At 43.9% G+C, this 19,998-nt stretch overlaps 1 protein-coding gene across 5 annotated transcripts in view; it reads left to right on the top strand.

Moving 5' to 3' along the window:
- Positions 1 to 13,308, top strand: part of LOC142497590 (ferritin heavy chain A-like) — a 38,952-nt gene extending 25,644 nt beyond the window's left edge. For 3 of the 5 annotated variants that reach the window (XM_075605606.1, XM_075605603.1, XM_075605605.1), the window contains exons 2-5: positions 6,909 to 7,031; positions 9,170 to 9,316; positions 11,463 to 11,588; positions 12,951 to 13,308. In XM_075605606.1, the coding sequence (XP_075461721.1) occupies positions 6,930 to 7,031; positions 9,170 to 9,316; positions 11,463 to 11,588; positions 12,951 to 13,106 (531 nt within the window). In that variant the 5' untranslated portion in view covers positions 6,909 to 6,929 and the 3' untranslated portion in view covers positions 13,107 to 13,308. Of the gene's footprint in view, positions 1 to 3,626; positions 3,735 to 3,858; positions 3,895 to 6,908; positions 7,032 to 9,169; positions 9,317 to 11,462; positions 11,589 to 12,950 lie in introns of those variants that run through there. The other 2 variants (XM_075605607.1, XM_075605604.1) reach the window with 2 other exon arrangements.
- The last annotated feature ends 6,690 nt before the right edge of the window (positions 13,309 to 19,998 follow it).

The following is a 19,998-nucleotide window of genomic DNA, read 5'->3' as shown; positions in this document are numbered from 1 at the left end:
CGTGACGTCACTGGCCCGCCCCCGTCCCACCCCCCGACGGCACGCAGGGCATGCAACCACAAGGCCAGGGAAAGCACCCGCTTTCCCTGAGCCTCAGCGCACCAGCGAGGAGCCTGGCCGAGGCCTAACGGAGGTAAGTACAGTATCTCTGGAAGCAGGGGTCCCAGGAGCTGAAATGAATGCAGTTCAGCTCCGGAGAGTGAGACCCCCTGGTTCAATCCTGCAACAAAAAAATAAATGAAACCCATATTGCTGCTTTAATAGAACATATGTTTTAAAAAAAAAAGGTCCTATAAACAACTGAAACATTGGTTAATAAACCATCCTGAGTCTTTAATAAATAACCATTGCTGGATACATTTGTGGTACAGAGATCACTAGTCTCACTTTTGTCCTGGTTTACCCCATGTCATTCCAAATTGGTGTTGGTCAGACGAAAAGCAGTTAGGGCAGCAATAACTGTAGTCAGTATAAGAGGCTTGTTAAAATCATCCACGTTCTGTTGAATATCCAGTAAAGTACATTTTTAGATCAGTTCCCTGCTCTTTCTCTTTTTTGTTGCATCATGTAAACCTGTCCTAGTACAGTAACCTTAGCACTAAAGCTACCATACATACAATATAGAGGGCTCAACCAGGACGTGTTTCAGATCCAGCAAATCTGTATATTGGAGAAAGAGCCGGTGTTTGCTCTGAACATATATCCTGTGATAATTTAAGGTTTGCTCTGCAAAAAAAGGTTGTTAAAATCACCCCAACTATGAATGATTTAGCTGGTTTTAACAAATCTTTAAAGCTGTCTACATCTCTTCCTGGCCTATATTCATTTGCACAGAACTGGTAAAAGTCAGACATTTGGCAGCTTTACTAATTACTTTGAAAATGGGGAAAAAACAGTAACGAGTAAAATGCATGCTTAATAATTTGTGTAGCCCTTTTTCTGACACTCTAAAGAGACTACGGGTACTGCACACACCTGTGGCTCCAGGAGATCTGAGCCTCTGCTAGCTGGGAGCCCGGGGGAATACTTATTTAGCGCAGCGCCTCCACTTACCCAGGATCCCCATCGCGTAAGATTCCCCTGGGTAAGAACAATATTCACACACATATGATTGTAACTGACTTTACTAGAGCGAAATGCGACCTTCTCACTTATCATTGGCATAACACATAACACACCTTACTTAACTGACTAGTCATACGCAGCAATACAAAACACACGCCTAATAACCGGTAATGTCTTTATAATGTTAGTGGCTCAGCCACGCTCCTAGGAGTATTGTCTCTGTCCCGTCACCGCGCACCCCACACACCGTGTCCATGTACTATATAAAGAATGGTAGGCCCAGTCCTTTGGCCACTCCACTAGTGTCCCCAAAGAGTGTTCCCTAAGGCGGGATCAGCGCCTGTTGACAGGTGTTGGTGCACTTTTTTGTAAATACCTTCCGGTCACGGCGGTGACCGTTAACAGCTTCAAAAAGGGTCAGACGAATCAGCGGCCTGCCTCCTGTGTCGCAATGTCCAGCCGTCTGGTCCCAAACGACTCGCAACACCCTTGTTCCGCACGCTTGTCCCTAGCTGTTGTACAGTAAGGGGAATGTTTCTAACACTATAGGGCGTCCCTGCAGCACAGCAACCTACTGTGACTCAGGGGTTCTCCTAGGGGTCTGCGGGGAAGAGCAGTCCTATGCAGGCGGGTCACGGACCCCCTGCACTCACACTACTTCCTCCTTCACCTTCCGGATCCCCTCTCCTAGCGTGGTCTCTCCCCCACGCTTCCCTTTCCTACTCCCGTAATCCCAGCCTCCTAATTGGCTCCTGACATCAGATAGCGGTCCTAGAGCTCATGGGAGTTGTAGTCCACCAACGGAGCCTTTCCCTTATTGGTCCTTATTGGTCCGTCGTTCGCGCGCTTACATTGCGCATGCGCGACCTCTCAGTGCCCTCTATAAGGTTGCACAATAACATGGCGGCGCCCTATACTGTCGGGCCGCCGCGAAACCTGCACCACTCCCTCTGGGCACACAAATGCATCCGCATGAGGTATCTAACACACCCCTACATTTGTATCAATTATATCTTTTCTATTGTTACTGTAAAAGTCATCTGTATTATTCCGTATGACCTCTGATTGCTCACAATACCGTAACTGTTTATTTGGAGAGAATATATATATATTGACCTGACCTGAAGAAGAGAGGAGAACTCTCGAAAGCTTGTCCTATGACATAAATTGTTAGTCCAATAAAAAAGGTATCACCTAATACTGAAGAACTCATTTATTCTGCACTATATATATATATACGGAAACAATCTAATTTTCATGTGTGCTCTAGGTAACATTACAGAGACATTCATTACAGGTGTGAAGAGAAGGGGGTCATAAATCTTGTGAGGGTGATGCGCGCTCTGAGATAGATCAGTGGTAATGGGAAACGAGAAAACGTGCAATCCCTTCCATGCACAAATAGGATGACCAAACACCACATATACACACACACACACATCTGCTGACAAGCACAACTGCTCTCTTTCTAGGGAACTGACTTCAAGCATCTTTTTCATTTAGAAATCAACAAGAAATTCCACATGATTATGACATCATTAGGAATGAGGCTGGATTACTTACTGAGGGTGGATGAATAATTTACTTACCACATTTATTTATTTGAAGATTAGTTATATTGTAGTTTAGATATAAATCATTTTAATTCATTGCTTAATAAAAATAAAAAAAACATTTGTTTCTTATATAGTGCTGTATACAGAATTGGGGGCACGATTAGTCCCAGCCTGGTAGAGTTTACAGTTTAATTTGGAAGACTGAAGCACAAGGTGATTGAGGGATTTGTTCAAGGTCACGAGGAGAGCTAATACTGGGATTATGAACTAGGATTCACCTACTTCAAAGGCAGTGACGTTACCAATACACAGAACCATATGCAAAGGGCTGTATGGGACAGGGGGTGGCTGCATTATACTGGAGATGCACACTACTATTACTGGCTATATTTCACCAATACTCTGTGTGCTAGCTTTCCTGCTCTCTATATGATACATCATTGAGGAGTGTGTTGCACAATGATTCACTGATTCAAAGGCTGTGAACAATAGTTTCACTACGCTGTGAATCACCCTCTCTTCACTACCACAATATCAGCTGCACTATTATATTTACTAGATGGTAATATACTATTATCCCTAAGTGCTCTGTGGTCTATAGGTTAAAGCAGGACTCCTGAATTTTTATTATAAAATCACACATTGAGTAGGCCATATCTATATATACTCACTTGGTCACATAGGTGCCTCAGAGGGGTTTATACCCTGACTATTAGCGTCCTCTGTCTTGCAGTCTCAACTACATTTAGTTGTTTGAGACCATTCCAACGTATATTCATTGACACGGATGCGTGGTATTGTCAATTTAATTTATTTTTAATTCACCATACACGGCGTTTTGGTAACATATGTTTTATGTAAATTTATTAAAAGTTAAATTTTAAGGAATGTAGGAGTGCAGTATAGTGAATTCTTTTAGGAGACACATCCATTTTGTGTTCTCCTTCCCCCCCTTTTCTGATGCCAAGTACCACCCTAAGTTATAAACCTGTCTTGAATTTACAGCCGGAGAGTTGCTGAGACACACAGTACTGTACTGGAACCAAATGTCAAGGAAAGATAAGGAAATGTGCAAAGCCAGCCAATGTTGTCCCTGAGCAAGAAAGAAACGAGGTGATAAGTTGCAGGCACTTTACACGCCTGGGTAGAATGAGGGTTGGACTTTTGCTGTCAGCAATAACTGCAAAAGAAAGAACGTTACACACGAGTGTTTCACATTATGATTGTTGTAGTTTATTGAGGAGGGAGTTATATGGAAACTCTCCTTGCTCAGGTAAATAGTAATGAAAAAAATGAGTAATAGTTGTGTGCTTAACAAGCTTGATGCAGGGGTTAAGTGCACTTATAGCACGTTACAAGCGTCTTAAGGTGCTGACGTTTGCACCAGGCACTCGGTAATGTCCATGTTAATAATGCAATGATTACCACCAGTAATGGTTATGTACATTGGTGTAGGATTGTTACAAATATTTGTTCTTTAAGTTTTAAAAACAATTTTAAGAATGATTTGTCCTTGTGACAGTGCCCTAATTCTTTTATCTCAACAAGGAAAATATTCATGTTGCTTTATCAGTACTGTGAATGCCAACCTCCTTCTGCCAGTTTTTCAATAGTATAACATGTAGCCCTCCTTACCCGTTTCCAACGGATGCCACATCAGATTGACTATATACATAGGCAGTGCTCAGTCTCAGGCCTTTGCAGGGTGCTGGGTCAGTGGCATGGAGGCTTTAATACAGGGCCGGCTGGAACTTTTGCAGAGCTCGGTGCAGGAGCTTTTATGGAGCCTCTTACCTTGTCCAGCACGGCATCTTCTGCACAGACAACGCAGCGTCAAGACGTCGCAGCACCATGCAGCACTATGTTGTTATGTATATTATTCCGGACTTCATTCCCTGGTAGCTCTCACTCCTATGCTGGGTGGTGGGGGGGTACTTAGACTTGTTACCTGTGGTAAAGGACAGAGTGGCAGTTTCTTGCATAAAGTCAGTAATGCCCTGTGGCAGGACGGCCTGTAGCCGAGGTCAGGGAACAGTCCACACGTATGGTTTCAGGATAAATAAAAACGTTCAGTGGCTTTATTTCTCCACAGTAACATAACATGCGGGTACACTGTCCCTTTAACAAAATAAATCCTGCTCCACTTTGGGAGAAAAACTGACTAATAACACAGCAGACTTATCTAGCAGGCTGGCTGGCTAAACCAGAACCAAACCATAAGGGTACTTTAAGCAGTCAGTAAACAAATGAATAATCCTTACTTTAGTTGAAGTAGTCTTTGGTGAAATCCCTCTGGCTAAGGGCTCACGCAGCAGTGTGTCTCTCTCTCTTTCTCTCTCTATCTCTCTCTCTCTCTCTCTCTCTCTCTCTCTTTCTCTCTCTCTCTTTCTCTCTCTCTCTTTCTCTCTCTCTTTTGAACCTTATCTACCTTGCTGGCTCTCAGGTGTCAGCTAAAGAGTTCTGATTTCCTAACTTCCACCTGAGTTAACCCTTATGAGTGCTGGATGAAGCACTCAGACATATGTCTCCCAGGCGTAACTGATAGGAGTTGACTTCACTCTGTCACATGCCCCATATCAAATGGGCCTCTCCAGAATACATTTTGGGCTCCTGGATTAGTAACCCACTCCTATGTACCGCATACTTCTTCCATACCTATGTGATTGGGACTGCACTAGGTAACCTTCCGGTTGGGCTGGTCCAAGCATGCCCCAGAGTTACTAACACTGAGAACTCCTCACTAAAAGTGTGCTTCCTCCTTTTTTTCAATAGTGAGAAAAACCTTGGACCCTTACAACTGGCGCTTACTTATTGGGCACGTTACTAACTGAAAACAACAAATGGTGACAGGACACTTCTTAATACACAGGACTTTACACATCAATCTATTAACAGGACTCACAGTGAGCACCCCAGTCAGAACTCTGAAGAACCTGCTTCTAGAACATTGGGTGAAGATATATATATATATATATATATATATATATATATATATATATATATATATATACATACCCTATAGTGACATCACGGGTCACAAGACATACAAAGGAGTGGCTTCCCTTCTGCATAGTCATCTTACATGAGGAGTAACCTAAGAGCCCACACAGTAAACCCATTAAGACTGTTAACCCCTTTACTAAAATAGTAGTTACCAAATGGGGGCTACAAACATAAGCCAAAAGGTATCACCTAATGCTGAAGCACTCATTTACTCTGCACTAACGCACCTGGACTAACACGGCTATTTGTACTTAATTCAAATGTAAGCCACAAACCAAAACTCTTCTAATATCCTGGCTGTCTCACTATTTACATTGTACCCCTATGAAGCCCGTCATCTGCCATTGTGTAGACTCACTCTCACAGAATCGGTAAACATACAGTGTATAGTGTACCTGCTTCTGCTCAACACATACAGAACTAACCTTCCAGGCTTCTCCCCACAACTTTACCCTAATTTCATGTAGTAAAGTAATCTGGGCCCGGCCTTCATACAGCAGAAGCTGTTTGCTCTGCGTTTATCAGTTTATGGATGTGTCTGTCTGTGCATACATACTGTATATACACACATCAATATGTACCGGTATATGGATGTGTCCATATATGTATCTATAAGTGCATGCATGTATAAGTGTAGTAGTGAATGCATGTCTGACCCAGTGTATTTATGCATGAGTGCAAGCCCTATTTATTATAACCTTTTGTCAGCTATAGCAGTACATGGGACCCCTACAGTCCGATTCTCCCTGTGAGCCCTTGTTATCCCAGTCCCACACTGAAATGTGAATGTCATTTTAAATGTGGCTATCTAATAAAGACATTACAATTTATATACCGCCACTAACGCTTTCTATTGCATCAGTGTTACACGTTCATGTTGAAAATTACTATAATATAGTTATATTAAGAAAAAATGGGAGCTCAACAGCAATGGAAAACATACTCCCAGCCTTTTCCACTTATCTGCTAATAAAATGTGCCATTACAAGAGATGACATATTCATTGCCATGAGCATAGCATGACAATGCAGTAATTCTAGCCCGTGCTACAGCTGGTGCTGAGCTCCAGCACACAGGTGAGTCAGCAGCAAATACCACTTGTTGTGTTGATTGGTTCTGCTTCTCCTTGCAGCATGATGTGATTAGAGCCTGTTAGGTGTAGCAGAGTATAAAGGTCCTGGCAGTGAGTGAAACAGTTAGACAGAGTTCTTGCTTCAACAGTGATTGAACGGAACCTGCTCAAGCAGCTAGAATAAACTAAACTACATTGTATCTTATTTTAAGACCAACCAAGCAAATAGTAGAATGGAGTCTCAGCTGCGTCAGAACTACAGCCATGACTGTGAGGCCGCAATTAACCGAATGGTGAACCTGAAGATGTATGCATCATATACCTACCTGTCCATGGTAAGTTATGCACCCTCTGACATTGAACAGCTTGAAGGTGCAATCCATGCTACATACTCTCTTGTTGTGGTCAGAATGTAATGAAACACTTTGGGGGAGATGTATCAAAGTTAAAAAAAAAAGTGCAAATAAATGTGTTTTGATGCATTGCTCCATTTTCTGCTCGCATTTGCATTAAATGTATCGGCGTTTCTTACATTTGATGCAAATTGTTAGGCAGAGAAGATTACACCGCCTCTGACCTGGTGGATTGTTTGGACGCAAAAGCAATGTACAAAAGTGACACGGGGATGCAGAGTTTGCTACATCTCATTGTAATCTGTACACTGCACGTCCTATACCTCTTCCCACAATCCTCTAGTGTCACTCCCCAAACCGCATGGTGGTGCCAAACCTGGAGCAAAGGTACGTGGATGCAGGATGAAAATGATGCAATTTTGCTCCAAATTTGCTATGATACATCACCCCTTTGTTTATTTGGCTAACACAAGTGGTTTATTATATCAACCCAAGACTTCATGGATATTTTTATAAAGTGGGGAAGTTAAATGTAACATAACTGGTGAGATTTGCACAGCGATCCCTAATGCAAAGCCTATATTGCATTGATTCCCAACTCCAGGTAAGTACCACTAACAGGGCAGGTTTTAAGCACAATTGGCATAGGTTGCTCAATTGTTTTAACTGGGCCACCTGTGCTCAAGCAGGGATATCCTTAAAACCTGGACTGTTGGGTCTTTGAGGCCTGGAGTTGGGAAACACTGCTGTATTGTACTAATGCAAACAGCGGTATACCACGTACATAGCTTTTCACAGCAGTAATAGATGCAACAACAGACAATGACAAGTAATACAAACTGGGAATAAGGGCTTCAAACATAAGTTAACATTAGGAAAAGGAGTCCCTGTCCCGAAGAGCTTACAGTCTAAGTTTATATGTAGGGAGAACTTGGAGATAATAGGACAGTGTTAAGGTAAATATACATGCAAGTGGTGAGTACTTTGGAGCTACTCAAATGTTTCAGTAAATAGGTGAGTTTTGAGGGGCTTTGAAAGTGGCAAGAGAAGTTGGCGCTTGGCAGATCTGGAGAACGGCATTTTGAAGGTGCAGCAAGTGAGACAGGTCTAGGGCAGCAGTGCGCAAACTGCCTGCGGGGGCATGCGGTTTACAGAGGCCCCGCGCACTTCCCTAAGGCACTTAAATTAAGTGCTGGGGGAGCTGCAGGGCCTCTGTAAACCTTTTATTTACCTTGGTTCCACACGCGTCGCCATGGCAATGCAGCGTCAAATGACGCCGCAATGTCATGTGACGTCACGTTGATATGGTGATGTCATGACGCCGATGCCAGTGGGGGTGAGGGGTGGCGTGGGGGTGAGATGACTGCCGGCAGGGTGGCACAGGGAAAAAAGTTTGTGCCTCCCTGGTCTAGGGCATGGCATTGGATACAAAAGGGGTAGACGGAAGACAGGTGAGCATGGAGTCGACTGTGGCCCCTCGGCAATGTGCATGTGTTACGGGGTGTATAATAGTGCTATAGACCATAATGGAAAAAGAGGGCAATAGGACCAGGCTTGGCAGGACGTATGAGAAGCTCTGTCATTGACATGTTAAGTTCGTCAGCAGAGGACCATCCAGGATGATATTGCAGAGACATTCAGAGACTTTATTTATTTTTAATGTGGGGGGTTAAATATTATTGTATTTCTGTAGCAAATCTTGGTGTAATTTTAGACATTGGCTCCCAGCCAAAGCGTGATCACTCCCACCCACCCATTCATAACCAGAAAAGGATTTGGGAACATGTTTTAAGAAAAGTGTTTTCACTCTTTATTATGGTGTGTGGGTGTTTTATTTAAACGTAGCCACCATAAACGTATTGTGTGTGTGTGTCTTGCTTCCAGTGTCCGTTTCTAAATGCAGAACCAACAACTACGTATAAGCCAATGTAACTAAAAGGATGGAATAGCTCCCTTTGGAAAGGTTGGTGAGGTGACTCTGTGCTTGCCTCTAAAAACAGACTTGGAAATGTATTTTGACAGCGGTGTAGGATTTCTGATCGTTATCTACATTCCTAGTAATATGTATTCCGCAACAGTCATGGCATTTACCCTTCCCTTTTTCTTCCCTCCTCCTCCAGTCCTACTTCTTTGACCGTGATGACGTGGCCCTTGACCACGTGGCCAAGTTCTTTAAAGAGCAAAGCCACGAGGAGAGGGAGCACACTGAGAAGTTCCTGAAATATCAGAACAAGCGCGGAGGACAATTCATCCTGCAGAATGTCAAGGTGAGAGAAGTGGCACAAAATCATGTAGGGAACACGGGAATAGCTTTGGGAAAAATAAAACTACAACAATGATGGCTCCCCAACTGGTGCAGATGTAAGCCAAGTGCATGCAGATGCTGATTAGTCATCAGGACCTTGCCCACGGAAGCAGGTCTGTGAGATTAACCTGCTCACTGTAAGATTGACCTACATACTAGGCTTCACTAGCAGAGCATGCGTTGAAAAGCGATCGTGATTTAGGATTACTAGAACTAGATTGTGGCCCATCACAGAAGCTCCATACTCTAACAGCCATTCAAAATGTTGCAGCCGTTATCGATCTTTCCTCTAGGTCTGTCTTTCTCCTCCTGTAAACCCTCCAATGGCTCCCCATTAAACTCTGCATTACTTAACATCCTCATTCTCTCATACGGGGGCTCCTTCTACATTCTTATGCACCTTCTTACATCTTGGCTCTAATCTCCTGCTATGCCTCTTCTTATCCCTTACCCTTTGTTGAAACTTGTCTCCTCTCTGTTCCACCTGTCTCTACAGAAATCACATCTGAAACCTTTCTCACTTTTGTCTCTCTTCTTGTGGAACTTCATCTCCCACCCCCGGGTTCATCAATCCACATCCCTCCCCATCTTCAAGTCACACCTAAAATCTCTTCCTATTAACGGTGTCATAAGTGCATTTATCTCCCTGTACTGCCTAGCCAATTCTGTACAGCGCTGTGTACATTGGTAGTACTATATAAATAAATGCGTGCATACATACAGGTCAGTTTTCCTCTCCCCTCATCACTTTTAGGATTTGAGCGATACAGTATGAATATGTAAACTCTTTACCACCAGCCATATTAACCAAGCCTTTCCCAGTGGAATAGGTGAATAGCCATAAGATTTATTTACAGGTTTTGGAGACTATGAATGATGTCTCCCCTAAATTCTGGGCAAATTTGAATTCAAGGTCAAAGCTACGCCCAATGCATGCAGACACTGTTCTAGGGGCGAGGCACGTTACCTAGCTGAAAAATCCCCAACACGCCTCGATAGCGGGGATGGTGTTAAGCCAGGCAAGAATTATGTGAAGCTGCCCAGCAATCAAGGGGTTAATGCACGGTTTTGGTGAGATTTACCAGGGAATGTTATAGGTCCATGACATAAGGGGCAATAACCATTTAGGAAGGCCATGCTTACTTTAAACTGACACGTAACAGTTTACAGGTGTACCACAGATTATTATTGTATTTGCCAGGGTATGCTTGACAGGGCATCATAAATTCTTGCCCCTCCCAGAACAGCAGATCCAGAGGAGACAGAGAGAACACTATTCCATATCATTGCAGATTAATGTAATGTAAGATAATTCATGTCCGGTATAACCCATAATATCAGTTATAAATCTAACAAGGGCAAAAGTACACAATGGTAATAGTATAAAATGTGAGAAGATATCAATATTGCAAATAACAGAATTAATTTGCCACTCGTGTACCACTAGTACCATCACGAGGGGGTTTCTATGCGTGTGTCAGATTCATCTGAACCGAATAACGTGGGTACCATTAATCTGGTGGTTACCTGGAGAGAGTTATGGGGCATTTTATACTTTTTTTTTTTTTTTCCCTCTTAGATTAACTTGGAATGAAATCCCCCTTTTCTAAGGACCTAGCCATAAAAAAATATTTTTTTTTAAATGTAATAAGCAGTGTCTTTGGCGAGATTGATCACATTTTCAGGTTTTTAATACATTGTTTTTCAGTTTTAATTGCATATTTTCCTAGTATAAGGGGGGGATAGAGGACTCCTGAAGTGTAAGCCCTCAATCGTAATCGTGTTGGTGGCAGGGTAATTGGAACAGTTTGAGTGCTCATTTTTGGTGGGGAAGTGAGTGAGACGGGAGAGACGGTTGTTAACCCTCTTTCACTCGCACACGGGCATATACGCGACAGATGGCATCTTAAATGTACTGCTAACGTATGCTTCGTGTTGCAGTTTAGAGCAGATGGGTGGCAATTTAATAGCCACATCTTTTGATTACATGCTGCTCTCCTCTAGTAAACCTGTAACCTATTGTGCCCCAATGTAAAAGTTCAATGTCCCATTTGGTTAATGTGCCAGATGCTGCTATTCTTTATGCTGTGTTTTTGGTTCTGTTTCAGAAACCAGAGCGGGATGAATGGGGCAGCACCCTGGAAGCCATGCAGGCAGCTCTGCATCTGCAAAGAAATGTGAACCAGGCCTTACTGGATGTGCACAGTCTGTCAACTGTGAGAAAAGACAGCCATGTGAGTAACACAAATAACATGTCCTCTGTTGTAAAATCCGGGACGGATATTTATTATCAGTAACACTGGAAGTGGTGATTGCAGTTTCCCTTACAGATGTACCTGCATTGATCTTCTTAAGTGCTAAATACATTGGTATATAAAAACATACAAGTACATCATTAGACAAAACTAGAATGTATCATTCCTGTCAATGGCCTCTAAGGTGCCTTGGTAAACTGGGCCCTGTATGCTAATCCTTTTAGACTGCCCACTGGAAACTGTAGCACAAGATACAGGCATACCCCGGTTTAAGGACACTCACTTTAAGTACACTCGCGAGTAAGTACATATCGCTCAATAGGCAAACGGCAGCTCACACATGCGCCTGTCAGCACGTCCTGAACAGCAATACTGGCTACTTACCTGTACCGAAGCCGTGCGCAAGCGGGGAGACTATAGAGCCTGTTACACATGCGTTATTTACATTAGTTATGCATGTATATGATGATTGCAGTACAGTACATACATCGATAAGTGGAAAAAAGGTAGTGCTTCACTTTAAGTACATTTTCGCTTTACATACATGAACCGGGTCCCATTGCGTACGTTAATGCGGGGTATGCCTGTACTGCAGAGGATCAAACATACCTTCCTGTATCGTTTTGTATTTAGAATGAATTTGTGGCTATCCAATCCTGGGTCTGAAGGCCTGTGTAATGGTGCCGACACACAGTTGTACCTCACAAAATGTTTCGGTACCCCTTAACTTTGCTTCTGTGGAGGCTGCCCTGTGATGGTGTCCGTGGCTCCAATGGTCTCCGATGGGCGTTCCACTGGCGCCTGTTGTATGGTCGGCTGCACTCTCTCCAGCAAGCGTCTGCTAACACAGGCAGATCGTTGAGTGGCCCTCGGTCACTCCTGAGAATGCTCTAGTAGTTCTGCAACCCCTCTTAAAGCCTCGTCTCTACTTGGTCCCTCCTCTCACGGCCTTTGTTATTGGCTGCTGCCATGTCCATCATGAGTCACATGTTTAGTGCACACTGGAGAGGAATCTGGCAGGGTCCAATGTGCGTTGCATACACCTTACCAGGGGTTACAGATACATAATATTTACTTATTCAAAAAAGGATTATTTTACGCATAGTAGCATATTCTTGCACTTTTCAGGATTTTACTGCGGGGAAAAAAATTTGTTAATCTGGTCAATGGCAGGAATTGCGTGTTAATATATAAATTCCTTCAAATATATTCATGTTGGATATTTAAACGGAACAAAGTTCATTACATTTTCCACTTCAGTCCCAACACATCACATTAACTGTTCATTTATTTCTCAAATGCATGTCATTCAAATTGGCCTAATTCTTTTCTCCCTCACAGCTCTGTGACTTCCTGGAGACCGAGTACCTGGAGGAACAGGTGAAGTCCATGAAGAAGCTTGGCGACTTCATCACCAACCTGAAGCGCCTGGGGGTGCCCCAGAATGGAATGGGCGAGTACCTGTTCGACAAGCACACCCTGGGGGAGAGCAGCTAAACTCTCCTCTGGGAGGCTACAGCCAGCCTACTGTGCACCGGACAACCTCCAGCACAACTTCTTCTCCTCAATGATTTTCTCTCACTGATCCCATCTAAAGCACCAGTATGAATTGTCTACATGGGGGAAGTTGTGTATCCATTGTGTGTTATGCCGGTGTTCTGTCTATCAATATGTTTGCAATACATATTTTGCAGCATTATCTGAGTCTTTGGGTTTTCTTTGGCAGATAAGAAAAGGTTGTACAGTTTTATTTTGTTTCATGACAGCAGGAAGTACTATTTTCTGGGCTAATATAAAATGAGAGTGCATGGTACTAAACCATTGCAGTGCCAACAGAAGGCGTGGCTGTATTATGAACTGTGTTGGCCAAAACATTTATTATGAACACAAATTAGTCTCATAGGTTCAATGCCACAAGGCATTGACTTGACAATAAATGGGTTACAGTTCTAGATTTCTGCTTTAATTAATATTAAATCAATTCAGTTCTTCCATCTCCAGCAGTAGATTGATGCACAATACCTGCCAAGGGATCCTGACCAGGCAAAGTACCCATTTCAATATTCGCAGACCATATCAGGGCCAGCCTCTGTGGGACCCAAGGTGGCAAGCTGGCAGCGGGGGAACCCTGTAGAAGTAGGTAAAGGTACTTGCCTTCAGGGCCCGGGCGAATTCCTTGACGTGCGACCCTCCTCCTGCGGAGTCATGTTGTCATAGCAACGCAGTGTCATTTGATGTCGGGTCACCATGACACCACACCTCTGCGTCGACAGGATGGGGGGGGGGGGGGGGAATCTACAACTGACACTATTAATGGTTGTAGTAGTTTTTACTAAAGTCTCCCAACTGCAAAATTAGCGCAAAAACAAAACCACAGCATACATCTCAAAGAAACAGAATCTGGTGTGTATGGGTTGGACACAGATGTTTCTCAAACTAGAGCTCATTTAGTAGGACAGCAAGTAATTAGGGTAAATAGCATAGTGTTGCCTCAGTGTGATGAGAAGCACTGTGGTTTAGACCACCGGTGAGCAAAGTGGGGGGTGCGACCACCAGGGGGGGCGAGAGACTGACTGCGGGGTTTACATAGGCCCCGCGCGTTTCCCGAAGGCACTTACATTAAGTGCCGGGGGAGCTGCAGCGCCTCTGTAAACCTGACTTCCCTTGGCTGACAACACCCTAGCTGTCCTCTTTAGTGTCCTGGTGTGCTTACTGCTTCCAAGGCTGGTGTAGGAGCAACTGTGATATGTGACAGCCCTGGAGACCCCATGTGGTTGGGAATCCCACACAAAAGGGAACTGCCACGCACACACTCCTTCAGTATATTCTTATGGCCTTGCCATTAGCTAGTGAGTGTCCCTATCTACAGTATGTAGGGACACTTCCCTGACTAAAACAACAAAGTTGTTCTTACATCATTACACAGAGTTTCACACATGCTAGACTAGGACTACTGAGACCCCCTCCTCTTTCACCTGGAGTCCTCCTGGTGGTGTTGGGGGCACTCCTGTGGTCCTCCTAGGGTCCAAGGCCCAACCCCCTATATCTTTACCTTTATACCTCCTGGTGACCTCACAGGGCACCATAGTTATAGAGGCTTGGCTAGGCTCCTCATCATATCGCTCCACCCGTTACTGGGCAAGATCATGGGTGGACTCCTAGAATAGGGGTGGGGCTTACATGGCTTTGGCTGAGTTGCAACAATACCTTAAAGGTCATTGCCTATAGTGTGGTGCACCTGCTGGCTTACAGGACTCCTGAGTCTACCGCTTGATGGTATTAAGGGGAATGGCATCAGGACTGACTTGTGAGGTAATGTTGAGTCATACTCACTCATGGTACAGCGCCTCCATCTCTTCCAGACCCCCAGCATAGCAGGGAGGAGTCTCTGAAAGAGAACCTCTATGTGCACCTTCTTCCTTAGTGACTCCACATACAGGACAGAAGCGATATCTTTCTTTGGCATCCTTTATTAACAGCAGACATGGACAGCCGCCCATCATAGTGGCTTGGTTGTCTAGCCACTCATTCTCACGTTGCCAACCCAAAGGAAGTCCCTGACCTTACACTCCCAGGCAAGGGCCCCGAAAGCAGGTCTAACTCTTCCCCTACTCCCTAATGAAGTAAGAGGTATAGTCTTCCACACCACTCCCTAGAGGGAGGGCCACAACCACTGCCAGAGCCCTGACAGGTTGCTGGGTAGACTCACCTCACTCAAATGGTGAGGCACACACACTAAATTCAGGAAGTGCTGCATATTATATAGCTTCAGTAGGCACCACCCCTGTGTCACTGTTAGTGGACACAGAGCTTGATGTCACTTCCTTCACTAAATAATACACAGCATATGAAGTGAGGGCAAACCCCATGATTACTCCTACTTTATTATTATTATTACTACTACTTGAAAACGAGAGGTAACTCTCAATGTATTACTTCCTGGTAAAATATTTAATAAATTGTATTGTATTGTATGTCTTTATTTATATAGCGCCATTAGTGTACATAGCGCTTCACAGTAGCTCCTGGCAAACCTGCCCTTTTAACAGGGATTATTGCACAGGAGGAGAAAGGCATGTAACCCCAAAATTACACAGGGCTACATACCTTTAGTAAAACAAAGGTGGGTTACACTCTCTCTCCCCCCCCCCCCAGTAGAATAAATGTCCCCAACATTCTGGAACACCATTGAATATACAGGGTAACTGTCATGAGAGAGAGGATTTGGCCCGGGATTAAAGGGGTTACACCCCATTTGACCACCCTCTACTCTCACCTGGGAAGCAAGGGGTTAACTGGACTGGGGTCCAGTAATGTGTTTTTGCCTTGCTTCAGCCATCCAACTGTTTATTCCCCTGTATAAATGTATTGTTTCTGTGCCAGTGTCTGCACCACACACACACTGGGGCTTAATGGGTTAATGAGCTACAGTTTAGGAAAATACAAATATGTGTGGTGTCTTTTCAGAAATATCTGGGCTTCAAAAGGCTTGATTGAAGTTGGGTGTGAAAAGTACAGAGGGGGTTTGGTGTATGTTAACACATATTGCTGGTAAGAGACAGCTAGGCCCATGTCTGGAGCATTGGGTGTGAAATCTAGCACCTGTGACAAATGTTCTCTACACACGAATCCCTGCTTCAAAGGATTTATTGACCAGGGGTTATGGGGGCCAGTGGTGCGGTTACCCAAGGAGATATCAGAATGAGTGACCTTATTAAATATAAGAATATTATGAGATGTCCTCGGCTGAACGTGCTAAAAGCTACATATGTGTATTCGTGGGACTGATTCGCACATAAGGATTACAGACACATGATGTCTAGCAGGTACTAAGAGACAGATATTAATATCTCTTAATTTTAATATTACACAGTAATATTTAGTCTCATTGGGAGCGTCATGCGTGCCGGAATGTATTAATATGTCTCGCGTGCCAGTAAGTATGACTGAACTGAAGTTATGAAGTTATTTAGATAGGAAAAGCAGCTTTTTAAACGTCCCTGGGTGGGAGGAGTTTTACTCTGTGGAAAACTGTCAACCTCACCACTGATTTATGAGAGGGGCTGGGTTTAGGTTGTGTTCAATGGGAAATAATTGTATAAGAACCAGGCTCAGCCTATGGCTATTGTCTTTCGTGTCTTTGTGAGTTTCAAGATTGCTGCATGAACTGCTAATCAAGATGTTCTGATTATTTCATCATTCCAACTTTAAGTAAGTGCATATTTTGTTTGTTATTTGTATATCTCGTGTGTTCACCTTTTTCAAGGAATAAATTATATTTTATCATATCTAAGCCTCGTTCAGTTCAACCCAGTTATATTTTTGGTGTGTATTATTAATAGCCTGTCACAAAGTTACCGTCACAGTAACCTTAATAACCCTTAGTCTTACTAAAGACTACTATACTGTACATTACTCTAATTCATCTTAAACATATTAATCCTCATTATATGTACATATTATACACAATATGCCTGTTAACCTCTTAAATCTTAACTAGCTATGTACATATAAGTACAGGGTACAGTACTTTAACTGAGTTCACTATCAGGCAGGATTTGTGACATTAGTATAGCTCTACACATACTGAGCATTGTTAGAAATATATTTTACACATATAAATATATAACTCAGTTCCGCCTTTACATTTAGGCATTACATCACCAAGATAACCTAACCTTCGGGGCATAAACATAGTCAGGTCCCTGACATTCTCCTAATGAGCCCCATAACTATACACAATCTGTAACCATGCGACAATACTTTGAATAATTTACTGTCTATTGTTACTGACACTTGAGCCTTACAATGTATGGTGTTGGTGCAGCATTACCTATTGAACAGTGCTATAATTGCTCATGTTCTCATCTCTACCAACCTTACCATTAATCTCTTTGGGACCTTACTAGTCATCCCTGTGACTCTTAGGTCCATTCTCCACTACTATAGGCTCAGAACCACACTTATATTATGAAACAGATAGGATAGACAGCACTCAATGCATATAAAAAGATCATGCGCAGGGTGCCCACGGAACACAGGGGGACCCCAATTCCCACCAGAGACAATAGTAAGTACAAACTAAAGTTCCAGCACTCACTGACTATGGAACAAATTACATCACCACAGCGGGCCGTTATCTAGCAGGAGATCCTTTGGATTCAATCAGCAGCCACGCTTGGGAGCAGAGGGAGTGAGAGGGAGAGACAAGAGACTGTGAACCAGACGGTTTGAACATTCATCTTTATTACATTCTCCTCCTGCCATTTCTGGATTCTAGTTTTTGCGCTTATACTCTGGTTTTGAGACATTTGTGCTGTGATTGCTGGGTGCTGCTCTGGTGGTTGGGGAGACAGGGAAGTACCTTTTGGTCCTTATAGACCCAAGGGAACGGGCCTGAGGAAGGGTTTTTTCCCAGAAACGTTGCTCCCCTGATTACCCTTCCCCCCATTACTCTTGTTACCCCCCCCCCGCCCCCACTGTCCTTGTCTATTGTCTATCACACTCCCTGTCTCTGCGTTCCTTGTCCCTCACCACCTGTGTTGTAGGGTCCATTGTTTACCCGCTGGTGCCACATCACTCCAAGTTTAGCTGTATGGTCTTGTGCTGATATTAAATGATTTACTTTTTGGCATTTACTTTGTTTAATCCTTTGTTCCATAGTCAGTGAGTGCTGGAACTTTAGTTTGTATTCACACTTATATTATGGTAACCGCTGTTGTAAAACCACAACCTGAAATATAACCAGTTAGCATATACAGGTGTGAATTATACACAGTGATGCTCCCCCTAGTGTGCACATTAAATTGCAAAACACCTTTACTTAATCCGAGTGCAAAATACTCTCTCTGTGTGTACTACTATACTCACATATCACTACTTACCGGAATTACCCCTTTGTATACTGGGGGCAGAGCTTAATCTTTTTAAACATATGCTGCCTATCTACTTATGGCACTTCTATTCTTTAGCAAATTCTTACTATACAGTACTTAATATACTCACTGGCACTGGACAGAGCAGCCACACTATATGTGGGACCGCAACATTAACCTATGAATATCTACCATATAATTAAAGAGCCCCATGTACTGCTATGCAAGGCTTCACTGTCTTGCTCACACTTTACTAGTGGTACATGGTACACATAGTATTGAGCAATCCCTACATAACAGCTAACTGATTGCTAACGTGGGCCCTCTTATCTCCCACCACTGTTCAGCTAAACTGGGGCACATACCCATAGCACATAGGATGATACCGGTGGTGATAAGAGTCAATGTCTTACGCATGATGTGGTGACACTGGCTGGCAAACAGGACTGGTTTTAGGTCGTTGGTACCAAATGCCTTTTATACCAGATAGAGGTGGCGCTCCGCGCGGAAGAAGAGTCCCTCTCCATTGCAGCATCCTCAGTGGTGTAGGCTCAGCAGTAATACCAGTGTTGGAAAGCAGACCCTCTGAACACAGAGAGCCGGATGTAAGGTGCTCAGCATCCATGGCACCTCAGCCGACGGCACCACGTATTTCCCCATCCTGTGGGATAACATGTATACAGTGGTGGATTAACCCCCTCGGGGGCGGGGCAAGACTTTAGGGGCCCTTTCCCATAGTTTGTTTAAATGTTTTTTTTAAGCCCAAAAATGTCCTAGTAAATCTATATAAAGTGTTAAAAAGAAATAGATTTAGCTTTACAAGGAGCTAAGAGCTCGTCATTCCCAAACACTTTCCATGTCTGCGCTTCATCTTTTCTCACCTACCCTGCTCCCATCACCATAAAATCCCCCTCATCCTATCACTCACCTACACAGCTCCCAACCCCCTAATATCCCCCTCATCCCACTCACCTACACTGCTCCCAACCCTCTAATATCCCCCTCATCCCATCTCTCACCTACACTGCTCCCAACCCCCTAATATCCCCCTCATCCCACTCATTTACATGGCTCCCATCCCTCTAATATCCCCCTCATCCCATCTCTCACCTACACTGCTCCCAACCCCCTAATATCCCCCTCATCCCATCTCTCACCTACACGGCGCCCATCCCTCTAATATCCCCCTCATCCCATCTCTCACCTACCCTGCTCCCAACCCCCTAATATCCCCCTCATCCCATCTCTCACCTACACTGCTCCCAACCCCCTAATATCCCCCTCATCCCACTCATCTACATGGCTCCCATCCCTCTAATATCCCCCTCATCCCATCTCTCACCTACCCTGCTCCCAACCCCCTAATATCCCCCTCATCCCATCTCTCACCTACACGGCGCCCATCCCTCCAATATCCCCCTCATCCCATCTCTCACCTACACTGCTCCCAACCCCCTAATATCCCCCTCATCCCATCTCTCACCTACACGGCGCTCATCCCTCTAATATCCCCC

Source organism: Ascaphus truei, chromosome 6, assembly GCF_040206685.1.
Source record: "Ascaphus truei isolate aAscTru1 chromosome 6, aAscTru1.hap1, whole genome shotgun sequence".
In the NCBI taxonomy this organism is placed as follows: Eukaryota; Metazoa; Chordata; class Amphibia; order Anura; family Ascaphidae; genus Ascaphus; species Ascaphus truei.
Note: the sequence above shows the minus strand (reverse complement) of the source record. Positions and strands in the feature narration are given on the sequence as shown.